Source organism: Lytechinus variegatus, chromosome 1 (genome assembly GCF_018143015.1).
Source record: "Lytechinus variegatus isolate NC3 chromosome 1, Lvar_3.0, whole genome shotgun sequence".
Lineage (NCBI taxonomy): Eukaryota > Metazoa > Echinodermata > Echinoidea > Temnopleuroida > Toxopneustidae > Lytechinus > Lytechinus variegatus.
In genome coordinates this window covers 46,434,417-46,453,058 of record NC_054740.1, presented here as the reverse complement: position 1 = coordinate 46,453,058, position 18,642 = coordinate 46,434,417, and the positions used below count along the sequence as shown (strand labels likewise).

The following is an 18,642-nucleotide window of genomic DNA, read 5'->3' as shown; positions in this document are numbered from 1 at the left end:
ACATACACGTAAAAATATTGTTATTTATTTGAATTAAATTAAATATTGTATTCTAATCAGTGAAGATGCCCATATAACTTTTAAAAGACACAATAATTCCATAAGATATACATTTACAGTGTACTATCTAAGATTTTTATCAATTATTTCAATGCATAACTATTTGATCCACCATTAAAAAAAAAAAGATATCTAAAACCTCTAAAAAAAAACATTTAAAAAGCCCATGTAAGTCATACAAATCTTATCTTTTTATCACAATTAACATCTAAAACCTTTTCTCTCTATCTCGCTCTTTTGTATCCTTTAATTTCTCTATCTCTCTCTTCATCTTTCTCTGATTTTCCCACTGTCTCTCACATTCATTTTCCCAACTGTCTCTCTCATTTTCCCCACTCTCTGTCTGTCTCTCATTCATTTTTCCCACTGTCTGTCTATCTCTCTCTCATTCATTTTTCCCGTGTGGGTCTCTTTCATTTTCCCCTCTGTCTCTCATTTTTCCCTTTCTCTGTCTCTCATTTTCCTCACTGTCTGTCTGACTCATTTTTCCCACCACTGTTTCTGTCTCACTCATTTTATCACCCCCCCCCCCTTTCTCTCACTCTCACTTCTTTTCGACATCCTGCCATACTTATATATGATTGAGCAACCTTTAATTTAAAAAGTACAAACAACCGCAGTCTAATGTACATTGTAAGGTACATGTGCAGTGTACCTACATATTTATTTCTGACCCAATACATGTAATCATATCATTTCTATATCACAATAATTGCCTCTTGACTGCTTACTGAATACACCGTGTTCTAATACATTTTTCCATTTTATAGTTAGATTTGGATTTCACTCTGTAATGATTATTGAAGTTCTTCCTCCAGTTCAACCCAAGATGCTTAACTTAATTGAACCTCCTATCTATATTGAAAGAGAGGTCTGCTATGAATCAGTTGTCTAAATATATTTCATCAATAAACTGCTTGGCTTTCAGTGTGAATAGGCAGTCTAGCTGTACATACAAGAATGTCACCCCCTCCCCCCACACACTTTGATAAAGAAAAATGACTCCTACCCCCCTGTGCTGCCACGGGTAATTGCTGCTGATAATTACTTTATGCTAATATTCTGGTCATGAATATGAACAAACACATTGCTCACTTTTACAGGGGAAAGCAAAAATAAATACTTGCAATACATGCATTTCTCTCAATATAATTGAAACAACTTGATTGGCTGCATGTGGCCACATCTGTGACATCACAAACAATTTTTGTCTCACCTGCGAAGCAGAGTAAGACTATAAGTGCCGCTTTTCCAACGGCGCTTATATTTTGAAGAATTTTCATGAATTGATGAATTTTCATTATTTAAAAAATGAGGTAGATATTTATTATTTAACAAATAATCGTTATACATGTATATAAATAATGGAAAACTCAAACATTATTTATAAATAATGGCCAACTATGGAAAATTATTTATAAATAAAGAAATGTAATAATTAATGAATGATTATTTATTTACAATGAGAATGTGGCTAATTCAAAAAAATATTTATGAATAATGAAGTAGAACTTTTCATTATCATTATTTAACAAATAACTATTATTCATAAATAATGAGAAACTCAGCAAATTAGTTATAAATAAAAAAATGTGCACTGGCATATTTAAAAATGGTTATTATTTAAAAATAGTAGAAAACTTGACAAACATACATGTATTTATAAATAATGGAAAACTGAAAATCATTATTTATAAGAAATTGAACATTTAATCAGAATTATTGATTAATAAAAAAAGTTTGCAATGTCATTTATAGATAATGAAAAACAAAAAATCATTATTTATAAATAATGAAAAACAAGTAATCATTATTTTGGAATGTCGAACTAATACTATTTACAAATAACGATGTATGACTTGGAATTATATATAAATAATTAGAAATGTTGTTTTATGTAATAGTAATTATTTACAAATAAAATGTAAATTATATATGAATAACTGTTCTTGTTTGATAAATAGTGATTAAATATTCAATAATTGTTCTATATAATATTGGTACAAACGGCACCTCATAAATTTTTTGTCTGACATGCACTTGGGTAATGTTGCGTAATTTCGTAAATCGCATATTTAATCTCAAAAGTTTCGCAAGATTTGAAAATAAAAAGTCAGTGAGCAGCGCAGTTAAAAAATTTTTTGCGTGGCAGGGGGGGGGGTGGAATCCCTCCCTTGGACCTTTTAGGGTTAAACTCACTAGTTATTTATTATTATTTGTAGTACCACAAGAAGAACCGGGGACCAGAGTGCAGGGAGGGTGTAGTACATGTACGTCTTGCTTCTGTCCAGTCCAGTCCAATTCTCTTTGTTTATGCACTTATATCATACTCGTGTGAATAACCTGTGGGGCGCACCCGCAGCATGGGCGCATTAGATGTGCTGTGCTGTAAGCTATGGCAAGCCATGTTTTCCAACTACATATACTTCAGTATTTCACAACAATATGCACAATGAGAAGTGCTAGATTGAGTTTTTCAATTGTTTCTTGGTGTTTTAAGCGGATAAATGGTATGAAAAGATACATGATCCAAGCTCTCCTGTAGACCTCAAATATAGTTCATCATCCAATATCTTGCATCAAACCCATTCATTTTGCATTTTTTCAATCTCCAAATTAACAAAAGGCAGCCAAAATGTGTGAAAAAAACTAGAAGCAACTTCCTGACAAGTACTTTCATCATCACCACCGCTTTCATATGGTTTCATTTTTGTATTGCTGGTGAGACAGAATCCATTGTCAAGTATCAAGTGCTATGTAAGCAGAATATCATATTTTTATTATTGTTTTATGTTTAAAATAATAGGGTTCATTTTTGGTTAAAACAAAATATGTCTGTTTGATTGATGTTGATAATGTTTTGCTTTGCAGTGCTAGTGAGACGGAATCAACAGCTAGAGAAGATGCATATCAAGTATTAGTTGGCATAGCATCAACAGAGACTGGCAGAAAGGAACTCCTGAAAGATCTTAGGGTCAACGTACTATGTGATATTTGTCTCAAAGAAGGTCAAGGTATGTTGGTGGTCCACAGCTGCATATCCAGCATTGTAAAGAGGGGCAATCCTAAAATCATGCAAGCAGATGTAATATACTATGAATACCGGTAAAGCATCAGGAATGAGAGTGGGGTTAAGCTATAGAGGGTGGATGGCCAAACTCATAATTATTCATAATATTAAAAAATACTAATAGTTGCATTTATGTAGTCCCATATCATCCAAAATCAAGTTGATTCCTATTCATGCATAGTACTTAATTAACTTGTCTGTCACAATCTAAAAATCCAGATACATGTTGTAGATTTTCTTACTTTTATTAAAAGAATATTTTCCAATTTTGTAAGCTCTACCCCTGAAAAGAGAGCTCAGATCTCATTTCCAATATGAAATTTGTCAGCATCACTAACATGTTACAGGAGACGTTATTAAAATAGGTAAATGAAATTAATACATGTATTGCCATGTGGAAATGTCATGGTGTAGCAATTTGGACCCTCACCTTGTAATCAGAGGGTCATGTGTTCAAATCCCATTACAGCATACCATCATTTGGTAGGGATGCTCCCCAGGGAGTGGAGAAAAACAATACAATGTGAATGGGAATGCAAGGGCCCAATTAATGGGGAAATAATAATTACAATGTAAAGCACTTATAAACACAATGCCCGAATTCACAAAGGTGGTTTCAAAACCATCAGTTGAACCAATTGTTTGTACAGATTTCCTGTATAAATTTCGCTGAAAGTTTGTATATTAGAAAGAATGTCTAAAGCTAATGCACACTTTTGTCAGAGTGGGCCAAATTTATGCCTGCTGCTGTAGTTCAGCGCCCCGTTTTATTATTAAGGCCACTCATCAAAACAGTGAAATCATATGGCATGCTCAACAATGTACATGTACTGGTGGGTGTTTCATGAAGCTGTTTGTAAGAGCGACTTTAAGAACGAATGGTCATCCTTTCTTGTGGTATACAGAATTGAATTGGCGATGGTTTAGTGCGTAAGAAGGGTTCACCAGTCATTCTTAAAGTCGCTCTTACGAACAGCTTTATGAAATGGCCCCCTGTATGAATGCATGTCATTCTATTGTGAACATGGCTGAGCTGTACGTACATGTAGCTTCTTTTTGAACTAGCTGAAATATATTCCTCTTTTAATATTTCTTCTCTCAGTGTTAGTGACATTGGTCCATATATGTTGCTTTTTTACAAGAACCATCATGCATGCAATAAAATTCCTGACAATGCACATTTAGGTACACTTAGCACTGGTGCAGAGGTTCATCCAGGCACATGTTGCAGCTTATGGGTTAGGGCAACTGGAAAAAGACAAAACTTCAAACAGTCAACATTTGGATACATCATGCTTTTCATCCCAACAACCCTTGATATACATTTCAGGCACAAAATTTATAATACAAAATAACAGGTTGGTAAAAGGTTTGAAGATTCATGTACTCAGATAGGGACCCCTCTCAAGTGCACTAGTTTTTCGTTAATTGTTTGTTACTACATTCATAATTTAACTTGGAGAAGGTTTACGGTTCACCATGTGTAATATCAAGAAGGGATAGGAAATACAGGCAGAAAGATTGAAATGGATACACGAGAGAGGATGCAAAAGAGGAAATTAGAGGTATTCTTTTCTTGAAATTTTTCTGAATGTATTTATTTCCATCATCCTTCTTCATATTACACATGGTGAACCATCCACGTTATAAACTCTGCCATGCAAACCTACCAAGATCGTCTGATTCACAATTTTTAAAAGTAAAAAAACAACAACAAAAAGGTGTGTGTCTTTGATATGTGTAGTATTATACTTCACATTGAGTATTATGTATTTGTAAAATCTACTTTGAAATTAACTTTTTCATTTCTTAATAATGTGCAATTATGTGGTTTATATCTTAAAGTTTATTGATACAAGTCTGTTATTGTCTCACCTGCAAAGCAGAGTGAGGCAATCGGCGCCGCTTTTCCGACGGTGGCGTCAACATCAAATCTTAACCAAAGGTTAAGTTTTTGAAATGTCATCATAACTACAAAAATATATGGACGTATTTCATGAAACTTGGACATATCAAGTATTACTAAACATCTTGCCTGAGTTTTAAGTCACATGACCAAGGTCAAAGGTCATTTAGGGTCAGTGAAATTCGGCCAAGTTGTTTGAAATATACAATATTTCATTTTTTACAGATTTGACAATAAGGACCAACTTGACTGAACCATATATCATTAAACAATGCTAATTCCACATGTTCATGGAGGAATTAATCGTTGTTTCACTTGACAAAGAGGAGAAAATTAGAATATTTCATATTTCATATAATAAAATACAAAAGAAATAGTGAGTGGATGACGTCATCAGTCTCCTCATTTGCATACAGACCAGGATGTGCATATAACTGTTTTGTGAAATTAAGCAAAACTTCAAAATGTAATAACTTTCTTATTTTACATTTTTGATGAAATTTTCAGTGTTATGCTTGTTAGATTTTTGTCTCACCTGCGAAGCAAAGTGAGACTATAGGCGCCGCTTTTCCGACGGCGGCGGCGGCGGCGTCAACATCAAATCTTAACCTGAGGTTAAGTTTTTGAAATGACATCATAACTTAGAAAGTATATGGACCTAGTTAATAAAACTTGGCCATAAGGTTAATCAAGTATTACTGAACATCCTATTAGAGTTTCATGTCACATGACCAAGGTCAAAGGTCATTTAGGGTCAATGAACTTAGACCATGTTGGAGGAATCAACATCGAAATCTTAACCTGAGGTTAAGTTTTTGAAATGTCATCATAACTTAGAAAATATATGGACCTAGTTCATGAAACTTGGACATTAGGTTAATCAAGTATTACTGAACATCCTACATGAGTTTCATGTCACATGACCAAGGTCAAAGGTCATTTAGGGTCAGTGAACTTTGGCCGAATTGGGGATATCTGTTGAATTCCCATCATAACTTTGAAAGTTTATGGATCTGATTCATGAAACTTGGACATAATAGTAACCAAGCATCACTGAACATTTTGTGCAAGTTTCAGGTCTAATGATTAAGGTCAAAGGTCATTTAGGGTCAATGAACTTTGGCCGAATCGGGGGTGTCTGTTGAATTACCATCATAACTTTGAAAGTTTATAGGTCTAGTTCATTAAACTTGGACATAAGAGTAATCAAGTATCACTGAACATCCTGTGCGCGTTTCAGGTCACATGACCAAGGTCAAAGGTCAATGAACTTTCTCCGAATTGAATGTATCTGTTGAATTACCATCATAACTTTGAAAGTTTATGGATCTGATTCATGAAACTTGTACATAAGAGTAATCAAGTATCACTAAACTTCCTGTTCGAGTTTCAGGTCACATGATCAAGGTCAAAGGTCATGTAAGGTCAATGAACTTTGGCCATGTAGGGGTTTTTTGTTGAATAACCATCATATCTCTGTAAGTTTATTGGTCTAATTCATAAAAAGTGGACATAAGAGTAACCATGTATCACTGAACATCTTGTGCGAGTTAGAGTAGTATTCAAAGTCAGCACTGCTGCTATATTGAACAGCGTGATGCAGGTGAGACGGCCAGAGGCATTGAACTTAGACCATGTTGGAGGAATCAACATCGAAATCTTAACCTGAGGTTAAGTTTTTGAAATGTCATCATAACTTAGAAAATATATGGACCTAGTTCATGAAACTTGGACATTAGGTTAATCAAGTATTACTGAACATCCTACATGAGTTTCATGTCACATGACCAAGGTCAAAGGTCATTTAGGGTCAGTGAACTTTGGCCGAATTGGGGATATCTGTTGAATTACCATCATAACTTTGAAAGTTTATTGGTCTAGTTCATTAAGCTTGGACATTAGAGTAATCAAGTATCACTGAACATCCTGTGCGCATTTCAGGTCACATGACCAAGGTCAAAGGTCAATGAACTTCGGCCGAATTGGGTGTATCTGTTAAATTACCATCATAACTTTGAAAGTTTATGGATCTGATTCATGAAACTTGTACATAAGAGTAATCAAGTATCACTGAACTTCCTGTTCGAGTTTCAGGTCACATGATCAAGGTCAAAGGTCATGTAAGGTCAATGAACTTTGGCCATGTAGGGGTTTTTTGTTGAATAACCATCATATCTCTGTAAGTTTATTGGTCTAATTCATAAAAAGTGGACATAAGAGTAACCATGTATCACTGAACATCTTGTGCGAGTTAGAGTAGTATTCAAAGTCAGCACTGCTGCTATATTGAACAGCGTGATGCAGGTGAGACGGCCAGAGGCATTCCACTTGTTCTCTTTTTATGTTTCTGAACTTCTTGTTGGGATGGACTTGTCCTTTAACCTAAGGTTAAGTTTTTGAAATGTCATCATAACTTAGAAAATATATGGACCTACTTCATGAAACTTGGAGATAAGGTTAATCAAGTATCACTGAACATCCTGCATGAGTTTCATGTCACATGACCAAGGTCAAAGGTCATTTAGGGTCAATGAACTTTGGCCAAATGGGGGTATCTGTTGAATCACCATCATAACTTTGAAATTTTATGGATCTGATTCATGAAACTGGGACATAATAGTAATCAAGTATCACTGAACATCCTGCGCGCATTTCAGGTCACATGACCATGGTCAAAGGTCAATGAACTTTGTCCATAATTGGGGTATCTGTTGAATTACCATCATAACTTCGACAGTTTATGGATCTGATTCATAAAACTTGGACATAAGGGTAATCAATTATCAGTGAACATCCTGTGCGAGTTCCAGGTCACATGATCAAGGTCAAAGGTCATGTAAGGTCAATGAACTTTGGCCATGTTGGGGGGTATTTGTTGAATTACCATCATATCTCTGTAAGTGTATTGGTCTAGTTCATAAACGTGGACATAAGAGTAACCAAGTATCACTAAACATCTTGTGCAAGTTATAGTAGTTTTCAAAGTCAGCACTGCTGCTGTATTGAATCGCGTGATGCAGGTGAGACCGCCAGAGGCATTCCACTTGTTTAATTGTGTCCATCCCAAATTTCAGGTGGACCCCCCTAAATTTTTTGGCTTCTGCCGCCAAAGATGAATTTGAAGTGAATAATTATTTTATAGTAGTTTTCAAAGTCAGCAATGCTGCTATATTGAATAGCACAATGCAGGTGAGACTGCCAGAGGTGTTCAATGTGTTGTTATTGTTTTGCCCACCAGAGTTGATAACTCCACAACCGTAAGTCACTTTTCAACCAAACTTGGTTGGTAGATGGACTTGGGGGACCTGCATGTTATGCTGCAGTCGGAGGTCACATGATAAGGTCAAAGGTCATTTTCAGGTCAACGTTAAAGTTTACATGCAAGACTCTCTTATGACACTTAACTCCGAAACTGAAAGTCGCTTTTAAAAAAAAAATAGATGGTAAATGGACTTGGACCTGCATGTTATGCTGCAGTCGGAGATCACATAGTCAGGTCAAAGGTCATTTTCAGGTCAATGTTAAAGTTTACATGCAAGACTCTTATGACACCTAACTACGCAACCGTAAGTCGCTTTTCAAACAAACTTGGATGGTAGATGGACTTGGGGGACCTGCATGTTATGCTGCAGTCGGAGGTCACATGATAAGGTCAAAGGTCATTTTTAGGTCAACGTTAAAGTTTACATGCAAGACTCTCTTATGACACTTAACTCCGAAACTGAAAGTCGCTTTTCAAAAAAAAATGGATGGTAGATGGACTTGGGGGACCTGCATGTTATGCTGCAGTCGGAGATCACATGGTCAGGTGAAAGGTCATTTTCAGGTCAACGTTAAAGTTTACATGCAACACTCTATTATGACACCTAACTCCGCAACTGTAAGTCACTTTTCAACCAAACTTGGATGGTAGATGGACTTGGGGGACCTACATGTTATGCTGCAGTCGGAGGTCACATGATAAGGTCAAAGGTCATTTTCAGGTCAACGTTAAAGTTTACATGCAAGACTCTCTTATGACACTTAACTCCGAAACTGAAAGTCGCTTTTCAAAAAAAAATGGATGGTAGATGGATTTGGGGGACCTGCATGTTATGCTGCAGTTGGAGATCACATGGTCAGGTCAAAGGTCATTTTCAGGTCAACGTTAAAGTTTACATGCAACACTCTATTATGACACCTAACTCCGCAACTGTAAGTCACTTTTCAACCAAACTTGGATGGTAGATGGACTTGGGGGACCTACATGTTTTGCTGCAGTCGGAGGTCACATGATAAGGTCAAAGGTCATTTTCAGGTCAACGTTAAAGTTTACATGCAAGACTCTCTTATGACACTTAACTCCGTAACTGAAAGTCGCTTTTCAAAAAAAATTGGATGGTAGATGGACTTGGGGGACCTGCATGTTATTCTGCAGTCGGAGATCACATGGTCAGGTTAAAGGTCATTTTCAGGTCAATGTTAAAGTTTACATGAAAGACTCTATAATGACACTTAACTCCGCAACCGTAAGTTGTATTTCAACCAAACTTGGATGGTAGATGGACTTGGGGGACCTGCATGTTTTGCTGCAGCCGGAGGTCATATGATAAGGTCAAAGGTCATTTTCAGGTCAATGTTAAAGTTTACATGCAAGACTCTCTTATGACACTTAACTCCGCAACCGTAAGTTGTATTTCAACCAAACTTGGATGTTAGATGGACTTGGGGACCTGCATGTTTTACTGCAGTTGGAGGTCATATGATAAGGTCAAAGGTCATTTTCAGGTCAATGTTAAAGTTTACATGCAAGACTCTCTTGTGACACCTAACTCCACAATCGTAAGTTGTATTTCAACCAAACTTGGATGGAGGATTGGCTTGGGGGACCTGCATGTTATGCTGAAGTCAGAGGTCACACGGTAAGGTCAAAGGTCATTTGAGGTTAACGTTAATGTTTATGTGCAAGGCTCTTATGACAATTGTTATTCCATCCCAGTCATTTCACAATGAAGTTTCGATATAATTCTCTTGTGTGCCCTCGCAAATCACGATATTTCTGGATATTTTCATAAGTGGGCAAGACACAAAATTGCTTTTGCCTTGTTTGGATAATAACACGTTTCCTATGTTGTACGTGTCGAGTAGGTAGTAAATTGACTGGAGCTTGTGTTTTCCTTTAACCTATAAGGTCATGACTTGGCACTTAAAGTTCTTCTTCATCTCCTTCACTGGAGTGGTCAGGAGATGTGGCAGACAAACCAACATGTTTTAAATCAATGGATTGCTACCATGGCAACAGAGTTCCAGCAAAATCAAGTAAGAAATCTCTCACAACATTTCTATCTTAATAAAATGTTAAGTAGTTTTCTAACTTACAATAATTGAAAAATTGAAATTGTATATATTATAATTTTTCTGGTAAATGTGGAGTTCCTCCTTTTACTTTCCTATAATCAGATAGTAGTACCTTGTTCTTTGATTCAAAGTCACCTAGCTGCCCATATAATAGTACCTTGAACTTGCAGAGGGGATCTCAAGGAGAAGGTGACTTTGTGAACCAAGGGTGCGTGGAGAGGGATACCACTGAAGTCGTTAAATGTTCACAGGTGCAAGTCCATTTAGAGCCTTGTAATTGATGAGAAGTTTCTTAAAGTTGTTTGCTTATCAACTGCGAACTGATGAAGATTGTGCAGAATGTATGATGTAGGTACATGTACATCTTTGTGCGGAGATATTCTGAATTATACAACTATACATACCTGTCAACTGTCCCGATTAAATCGGAAAAATATGATTTTTCGAAATTTTAGACCCCCCAAAATCGGAATGTCCCGTTTTTTTCAATTTTTGAAGGAGAGATTTCGTCATAAGCCAAATCCACCCGAAATCGTGGTTATTTGGCGTATTTATCGCGAGGATCCAGCGAGTTGGCGGGCTGAGAGATATTTCTCGCCACCGCGATGCGTTTCTCTCGCACAACAGTATCCCCTGAATGTGCAGGTATTGATGGGTTTTAGTCAGCGCAGCCCCGATGGTATCCTTTCGTAAATGACACAATCATGGCGTTGATGTAGTTCATTAAGAAATGGTAACCAGTCTAGTGCCTTTATCCAAGTGCAGCGAAGACGTGACCGTGAACCGTGATTACAGCTGGAACTCCCAAAACAGGTTCGTCATTGTTACTTTCTTTTTATTTGTGTGATGATTTATGTTTGGACCCTTACACGTACATTTTTTTGTATGTTGAGTCTATGTAATGTGTTTTTCGTTCCGGCTCTATCACTAAGTTAAATCACGCGCAGTTGTTGAAAGCACGCGTGGCCATCGCCAGTGTGAGCGGCTCGATAGGCCTTGTGTTTGTCGCATCTCTGGGCGTCGTGATTCGTGATTTATGGTGAAGTGCTTGGCCAAGTCTACCATCATGGCATGGCATTGGCTTTCCAGCGAACAGTCTGAAATGCGAAAACGTATCAAACATGAAAATGTATCCCTCTCACAGCGGATATAAAAGATTTTATAATCCTAAGCATGATATTTGGATTGAAGTGAGGTTCTCTTTCATTTGATCTATTTAGACTAGTTCTACTTTCATGACTTTAGATTGAAGTTTGTTTGAGAAAGATGAATGGAATGAATGGTTCAAAAGTGGGGTCTGCGCTCGCTCGCAGTCCGGCCCCCAGATCAGTTGATTTTATGTTAATTTTTTTTTTTAGATCGTTCAAATTTTTTTTATTGAAGAGTTATTCATTGTTTGTCTTGCCTGCACAGCAGAGCGAGACTAAGGTGCCACTTACCGGTGAGGGCGTCATCATTGAAATCTCATTAACCAAGCCAAATTAAGTTTTTGAAATGTCATCATATTCATTACTTAAGAAGTATGTGGACCTAGTTCATGTAAATTGAACATAAGGTAACCAAGTATCACTGGTTATCATGCATGCGTTTCAGGTCACATGATCAAGGTCAAAGGTCATTTTAGGGTCAATAAACTTAGAACATGTTCATTTTTTTTTTTAATGTCATGACTTAGGAATTATTATGGACCAAGTTCATGAAACTTGGACATAAGGGTAACCAAGTATCACTGATCATCCTGCGTGCGTTTCAGGTCACATGATTAAGGTCAAGGGTCATTTAGGGTCAATGATTCTAGAATATGTTCAATTTTTTTAATGTCATAACTGAGGAAGTATTATGGACCTAGTTCATGAAACATGGACATAAGGGTAACCAAGTATCACTGATCATCCTGCGTGCATTTCAGGTCACATGATCAAGGTCAAAGCTCATTTAGGGTCAATGAACTTAGAATATCCTCAAGATTTTAATTTTTTTTCTTTTCATCATAAATTCAATTTTTAATTTGTTTTCTTGTGTTTTTATGCAGTTGTAAAATGGCAGGACAACAGAAGGCTGGAAAAAGATGGCAGAAATTTCGTGAAGAGTATGCACTGCGTTACCCTTGCATTGCATCATCTACTAAAGGAGAATACTTTGCTTTTTGCAAAATTTGTCGCAGTGACATAAAAATCAGTGTCATGGAGGGGCGAATGATATTTTGATTCACATAAGAAAAAACACATTCATAAAGATAATGAGGATGTTTAGATTGGATATGAGTGTAAAATGTTTCTTCGTGACAATAAAGATAGATTGGACTTGCCAGCATTTTACACCAGTGTTAAGAGCTTTCTCATTTCTTCTACATACATGTACATGCTGCACAAATACCCTTATAATGATGATGTGCTGGTTAATGCAGAAATACTGGATATTCCAAAAGGGCTGACAGAAAGTTTAAGTCTGTAGAATACTTCATTGACAGATTCCACCTTGTACCTCCTGAAAAGATGGATAGAATGCAGACAAAGTTTAACCTCTACCAAATTGATGAGGGATGAGGGAGAAAGTGAGAGAATTGATGTGAAGTGGCATAAAATTAGCCAACTGAAAGATCAGAAAGGTTGCCATAAATATGCTATCTTTTCATCAGTGATGAAAGCTATGTTAGTTATCTTACATAGTAATAGTGACTGTGAAAGAATTTTCTCTGTAGTTGAGAAGAACAAAACAAAGAGTTAGTCTTGGTACTGCTACTCCTGGAGCTCTCCTCTGCCACAAGATGGCAAAACAGAGCAGAGGGAGAGAGTATAGCACATCAAGCTACATGTACCCAAGTGCAAAACGTGCAACATACCTTGCACATTCATCTAAGTCATCATGTTAGTTTGCAAGAAAACATTGATTAAAATATATTTCTTGTGTTAATTAGAATCCACAATCATGTTCTCAATATCTTCAAACCCTGTACCTTCAGGGGTGTTGCTATCAGGAGTGCATGCTAGGGCACTGCTGTTGGTCCACCAAAAGGGACTGCAAGATGTTTCTCTTTCAAATTTCCAAATGGTTTGAAATTGAAAGGAATTGTGGAGGGCCATTAGAGACATAAAATGACCCTACAGGTATGTTTATATATGAATAGAGTGTAATTCTGGTATCATTTAAAGCCTCCAATGTCCTCCAGGATGCCATTTTCCTTTTGATCCGCCCCTTGAAAACCCCGTCAGAGACGCTGCCCCTGGATCCCTGTCCAAGGGTGTTCCTATTTCAAATTTTCAAATGTTGGCAGGTATGAATTATACAATATTTCTTTTTTATATAGATTCGACAATTCCACATGTTCAGGGAGGAATTAATCATTGTATCACTTGACAATTAGGAGAAAATTAGAATATTTCATATTTCATTTAATAAAATACAAAAGAAATAGTGAGTGGATGATGTTTTAGTCTCATCTGCATACCAGCCAGGATGTGCAACTGTTTTGTGAAATTAAGCCAAACTTTAAATGTCATAACTTTCTTATTTTACATCCAATTTTGATGAAATTTTCACTGTTATACTGGTTGGATTTTTCTCATTTTATTCAAATCAATTTTTGTGAAGGCGAGACATACGGATCCAAATGTCGTCCGTCCGTCACAAACCTAATGACACATATCTCCACAACCATAAGTTGCTCTTCAACCAAACTTGGATGGTAGATGGACTTGGGGGACCTGCATGTTATGCTGCAGTCGGAGGTCACATTGTAAGGTCAAAGGTCATTTTGCAGGTCAACATTAAAGTTTTTATAGCAAGACTCTCTTATGACAGCTAACTCTGCAACCGTAAGTCACTTTTCAACGAAACTTGAATGGTATAAGGATTTGGGGTACCTGCATGTTATGCTGCAGTCGGAGGTCACGTGGTAAGTTCAAAGGTCATTTTCAGGTCAATGTTAAAGTTTACATGCAAGACTCTCTTATGACTAGTGCTGTAGCTCGGATTGTTTACCGGGCTGAATCCTGCCGAGTTGGCATTGACCGGCTCGGAGCTTTACAGGCCGGGTTTCACTTTGAATCCCTCGAACCCGGAAAATAAACCCGGATTGTTTGATAATATTTGAGGTGTCATTTGTCACCACAATAAAAGTTGTGAAACTATTTTTAACAAGCAATCCATCCACCTAGTGTGATGGTCGAGGGGACAGGTCAAAGGCCAACCATCCCTACCTTTTTTTCATTTTTTCCCCATCATGATCGGACCTCCTGTCTGAGTTATGGCCTTGTGTGTGAGGGATCGAGATGATATAGCTAGCCGGCCAACGGCGCACATGCACACCGTACCTGCCATGTGATATCGTCTGACTGGTCATGTGATTGGCTGAGAGTAATCGTTTCACTGGGTGAGAATGTCCAATTTGTTTACAAGTAAAGGCCAGTTGGTCCATTAGGCATGGTCATAACTCAAGAAGTTTTCCTTTTGATATTATGACTGTGATGACATGCAGAATATTTCTCTCTTTTTTTTTGTAAAATAATCTGTCCGGTTTATTGAGATATCTTTTATACCAGTTTTTTCTGCTAACCGTAGAAGCCCTCCCTCCCCCCAAAACCCTGTTGTGTTGACATTTTCCACAAAGTCGGTGATCCAAAAATAATAGCTCAGCTGGGAGTGGGTGCTAAACAATTTAATTCCCATGTAAAGGATACATTAACGAGGGTGGACGAGACGGACGAGAAGAGGAGGGTGCCGTTACCGGGAGAGAGAGAAAAGGGGGGGGGGTATGTGTACAAGAGCAAAAAAACAAAAACAAAAAAACATGAGAGATGACTAAATGGATGATATGGGGGTAGGATGATATTGGACCGATTGTCAAAGTTTAATATGAAATAAAAATGTATTTTGATTCATTTTTTTATTAAAAATATTTTTATTAAAAATATTATTACCGGTAGCTGAAGGCTAGAATAAGACAGATAAGAATAAATCATACACAAAAAATAGTTTGATTAAAATATTCTATTGCTTCAAAACAAATATGAAGAATGAAATACGCTCAGAAATTAACTCTTTCTGCCACCTCCACCCCTCCGAAAAAAATCTGCCCTATGATAGACAGAAACAATCTCTGTGAGAGCCTGTTTGAAAATTGGGTCACCAGAATGATAACATGTGGTTTGTAATCTGCCTCTTGATTTCACACACACACACACAAAAAAATCATCTCAAAGCACATGTTTCGTATGTTTCGTAGTAAATCACTAGCGGTGCACAGACTGTGCTGTTGACCGCTGCACTGGTGATGTGAGGAATTGCGATTTGGCCTTGTATCATCTCAAACTCTCAATTCCTCTCTGCATTACTACTGGATGATATAAACAATGAATTAAATATACACAACAAAAAAAGTAAGTCCCCCTTAAACAAACATCAATAATTTCCAAACCAATGCGAGTTTTTAATATATTTTTACATGAGCGTGTAGGTAATTTTATAAGCTACCCTATGAGTAAATGTTATGGACGTATTTTACGTCATGCTTCAGTGAGCACCGTCAGAAGGCAAAAATGTCACTTTTGAAAAGTCACAAGCCAAATATCATGACTTTGATTCCATTTTATTGGAACTTATTCCACATTCTCATCATGAAAAATAGTCAGAAGGCTTATAAAAGGTACTTTCTAAAGGACGACACAACTTTTTTGGCTAAATTTCACGGTTGAATAAACACAAGTCAAAATTTGCTATAATTGGATATTTTACACGTTTCTATCGATAAAAATGATAGAATATGATGACAGTTACTTTTGGGAAGGGTTTCTTCAACAATATTCATTGTTTCACGGTTCAATGAACATTTATTGAAAACAAAAATACGATTTTCAAATATCATAGGCAAGTATTGTTTCATTTTGATAACTGAAATGATCTTTTCTCAACTTTTTCGTTGTGTTTATGACCAATTAACATGCTTCAATGATTCAAAGGCGTTTAATTAAACATTCACGCTTGAATGAACATGTGGAATGTGATTAGCTCTTTTTTACGTTATTGGAAAAAATGCAATTTGTAACTATGGATATCTGTCACAAACCTCCTTGCATAGTTCATTTGACTTGATATTTGTGAAAATCCCGATGTTTAATGCATCAGTGAACACACAATACTCGAAAATTATGCAAATGAGAAGAAAGTTCAAGGCCTTGGCCCCACTCTGTGCCGTATCGAATTGTTACTTTGGTGTGCGCACCTTTTGGATAGTGTTACTCTGAAGCCATTTTCGAAGTTTCATGAATTAACTGTTGGCAGGAGTAACAAAAACCGTCCATGAAACAAACCCTCATTTCAAAATGTTGACTTCTTCTCTCATAGACTTGTGTACATTATGGGTGCATATGTTTACGAATAAGTAACCCCTTATTTCAATATGGTGGAACTTTTTTTCAAGGCTGTCTTTAGCAATGTCGTTTGGCAGTAATGTTTATCAACCTATGGGCAAAATTCTGTGCAAAAATGAAATCGATTTATTTATTTATGGATGAGTGAGCACGCATCAAAGTGGGAAAATTGGTATTTTCAATGTCACAGACACATTTTAAAGGATAATAAAGTGATTTTTGGGGGCAAATTTGGTTTCAAATGTGACTTTAATTGCTGTTGTTTTTATCATCCATCAATTCTATCACCACACACTTTCCGAATTTTAAACATTTTCATGGTTGAGCGAGCACAATCTAAAACTTAGGAATGAATACTCTTTATACTGCATAAATGTATTCTTTTCCTAACAATTTCTCAGGATCAGTTGAATGTATGGACAAATCAGTGGTGGATCCAGAATTCTAAAATGGGGGAGGGGCCTATATTGGGGGGAGCCACTAACATTTTCAAATTTTAACATGATCTAACAAGTTGTAGAGGATACTACCATAAACCCCTATGATGATACGTCACAATTCAGGGGCCGCGGAACGGTTTTCAAAGTGGGAGGGGGGAGACTGAGCCAAAAGTGAGGGGGGGGGGGGGTGCTGATCATGCAAAAAAATCAAAACTGTATGGTCATTTTTACATTTTTGTAAATGCTTTTGGAAAAAAGTTGGGGCTGAAGCCCACCCCCCCCCCCCCGCTTCCGCAGCCCCTGCAATACATTGTGCTCACTCAACCATGAACATACAATATCAAAATCTGGTCTGAAGTGATTGAATGATGGACAGTAAAACAGCATAACACCAAAAAATTCAACACCAAACTGAAATTCACTCTTAATCACTCATGCATGACTCCACCGATCGATCTCATTTTTCCCCAGGAGTTGCTTAATGAATGCAGAAAACCACCTATGAAATATCATATCTCAAACTAATTCGGTTCAAAAGTTACAGCAATTTGATTTAGGGGGGACTTACTTTTTTTGTTGTGTATATTTTGGGGGTTTGTATCGTCTTTTGAGAACAAGGTCAGAAGGTGATGTCGGTCAGAGATAAGAGTCAAGTAGGTCAAAACTTTGTACTTTTGCATGGACATAAATCAATTTTAGCCGGACCGGGTTACCGGGCCTCTCCGGGTCGAGCTATGATTCTGATAAGATTTACGAGCCGGGTTCGGACCGAGCTGAAGGAACCGAGCTACAGCACTACTTATGACACCTGACTCGGCAACCGTAAGTCACTTTTCAACCAAACTTGGATGGTAGATGGATTTGGGGTACCTGCATGGTAAGGTCAAAGGTCATTGACAGAATTAGTGACTTTAAATGAAATGCCGGGAGACAAGGATTGAAATGTCAAACCAAAGATCATCAATTTATTATATGATGATTGAAATTAACGAAAGAACAATTTCGGTTTCGTTGTTGACTTGACAATCATACATTTTTCATTTTATACATAATAAATCAAACAATTTTACTGATAACCTGGGTAAGCCTTTTAAATGAAAATCTGTACAATTGGAGTGAACGGCTTTACCAGATTGATCTCCTTGCAAATACAATGAAATGGTACAGTGTAATTCATCTTAAGAAATGGAAACCAATTTGAATATAAAAAAAGATTAATAATCGTTTACAAGCTTCTAAATAGTTAACGTCTAATACCCTTGCATATTAGCATATCATTAATTTTATAGTATAGTATAGTATTTATTTCGAACCATATCAAACACAAGCAATGGTACAGAGTACAACATCATAGAACTCAAGAATGATAAGTTTGGGACCCCAGTGAAGCACAGCTTGTTAACGGGGCCCCTTTACATAGTGTTATATAACAAAAATAACATATTTACAATGAGTATTACT

The 18,642-nt window shown here is 36.8% G+C and overlaps 1 protein-coding gene across 6 annotated transcripts in view; it reads left to right on the top strand.

Moving 5' to 3' along the window:
- Positions 1–18,642, top strand: part of LOC121415206 (neurochondrin-like) — a 61,228-nt gene that overhangs the window by 30,586 nt on the left and 12,000 nt on the right. For 4 of the 6 annotated variants that reach the window (XM_041608390.1, XM_041608383.1, XM_041608399.1 and 1 more), the window contains 3 exons: positions 2,932–3,074; positions 4,316–4,488; positions 10,207–10,293. In XM_041608390.1, the coding sequence (XP_041464324.1) occupies positions 2,932–3,074; positions 4,316–4,485 (313 nt within the window). In that variant the 3' untranslated portion in view covers positions 4,486–4,488; positions 10,207–10,293. Of the gene's footprint in view, positions 1–2,931; positions 3,075–4,315; positions 4,489–10,206; positions 10,335–12,405; positions 13,011–18,642 lie in introns of those variants that run through there. The other 2 variants (XM_041608415.1, XM_041608408.1) reach the window with 2 other exon arrangements.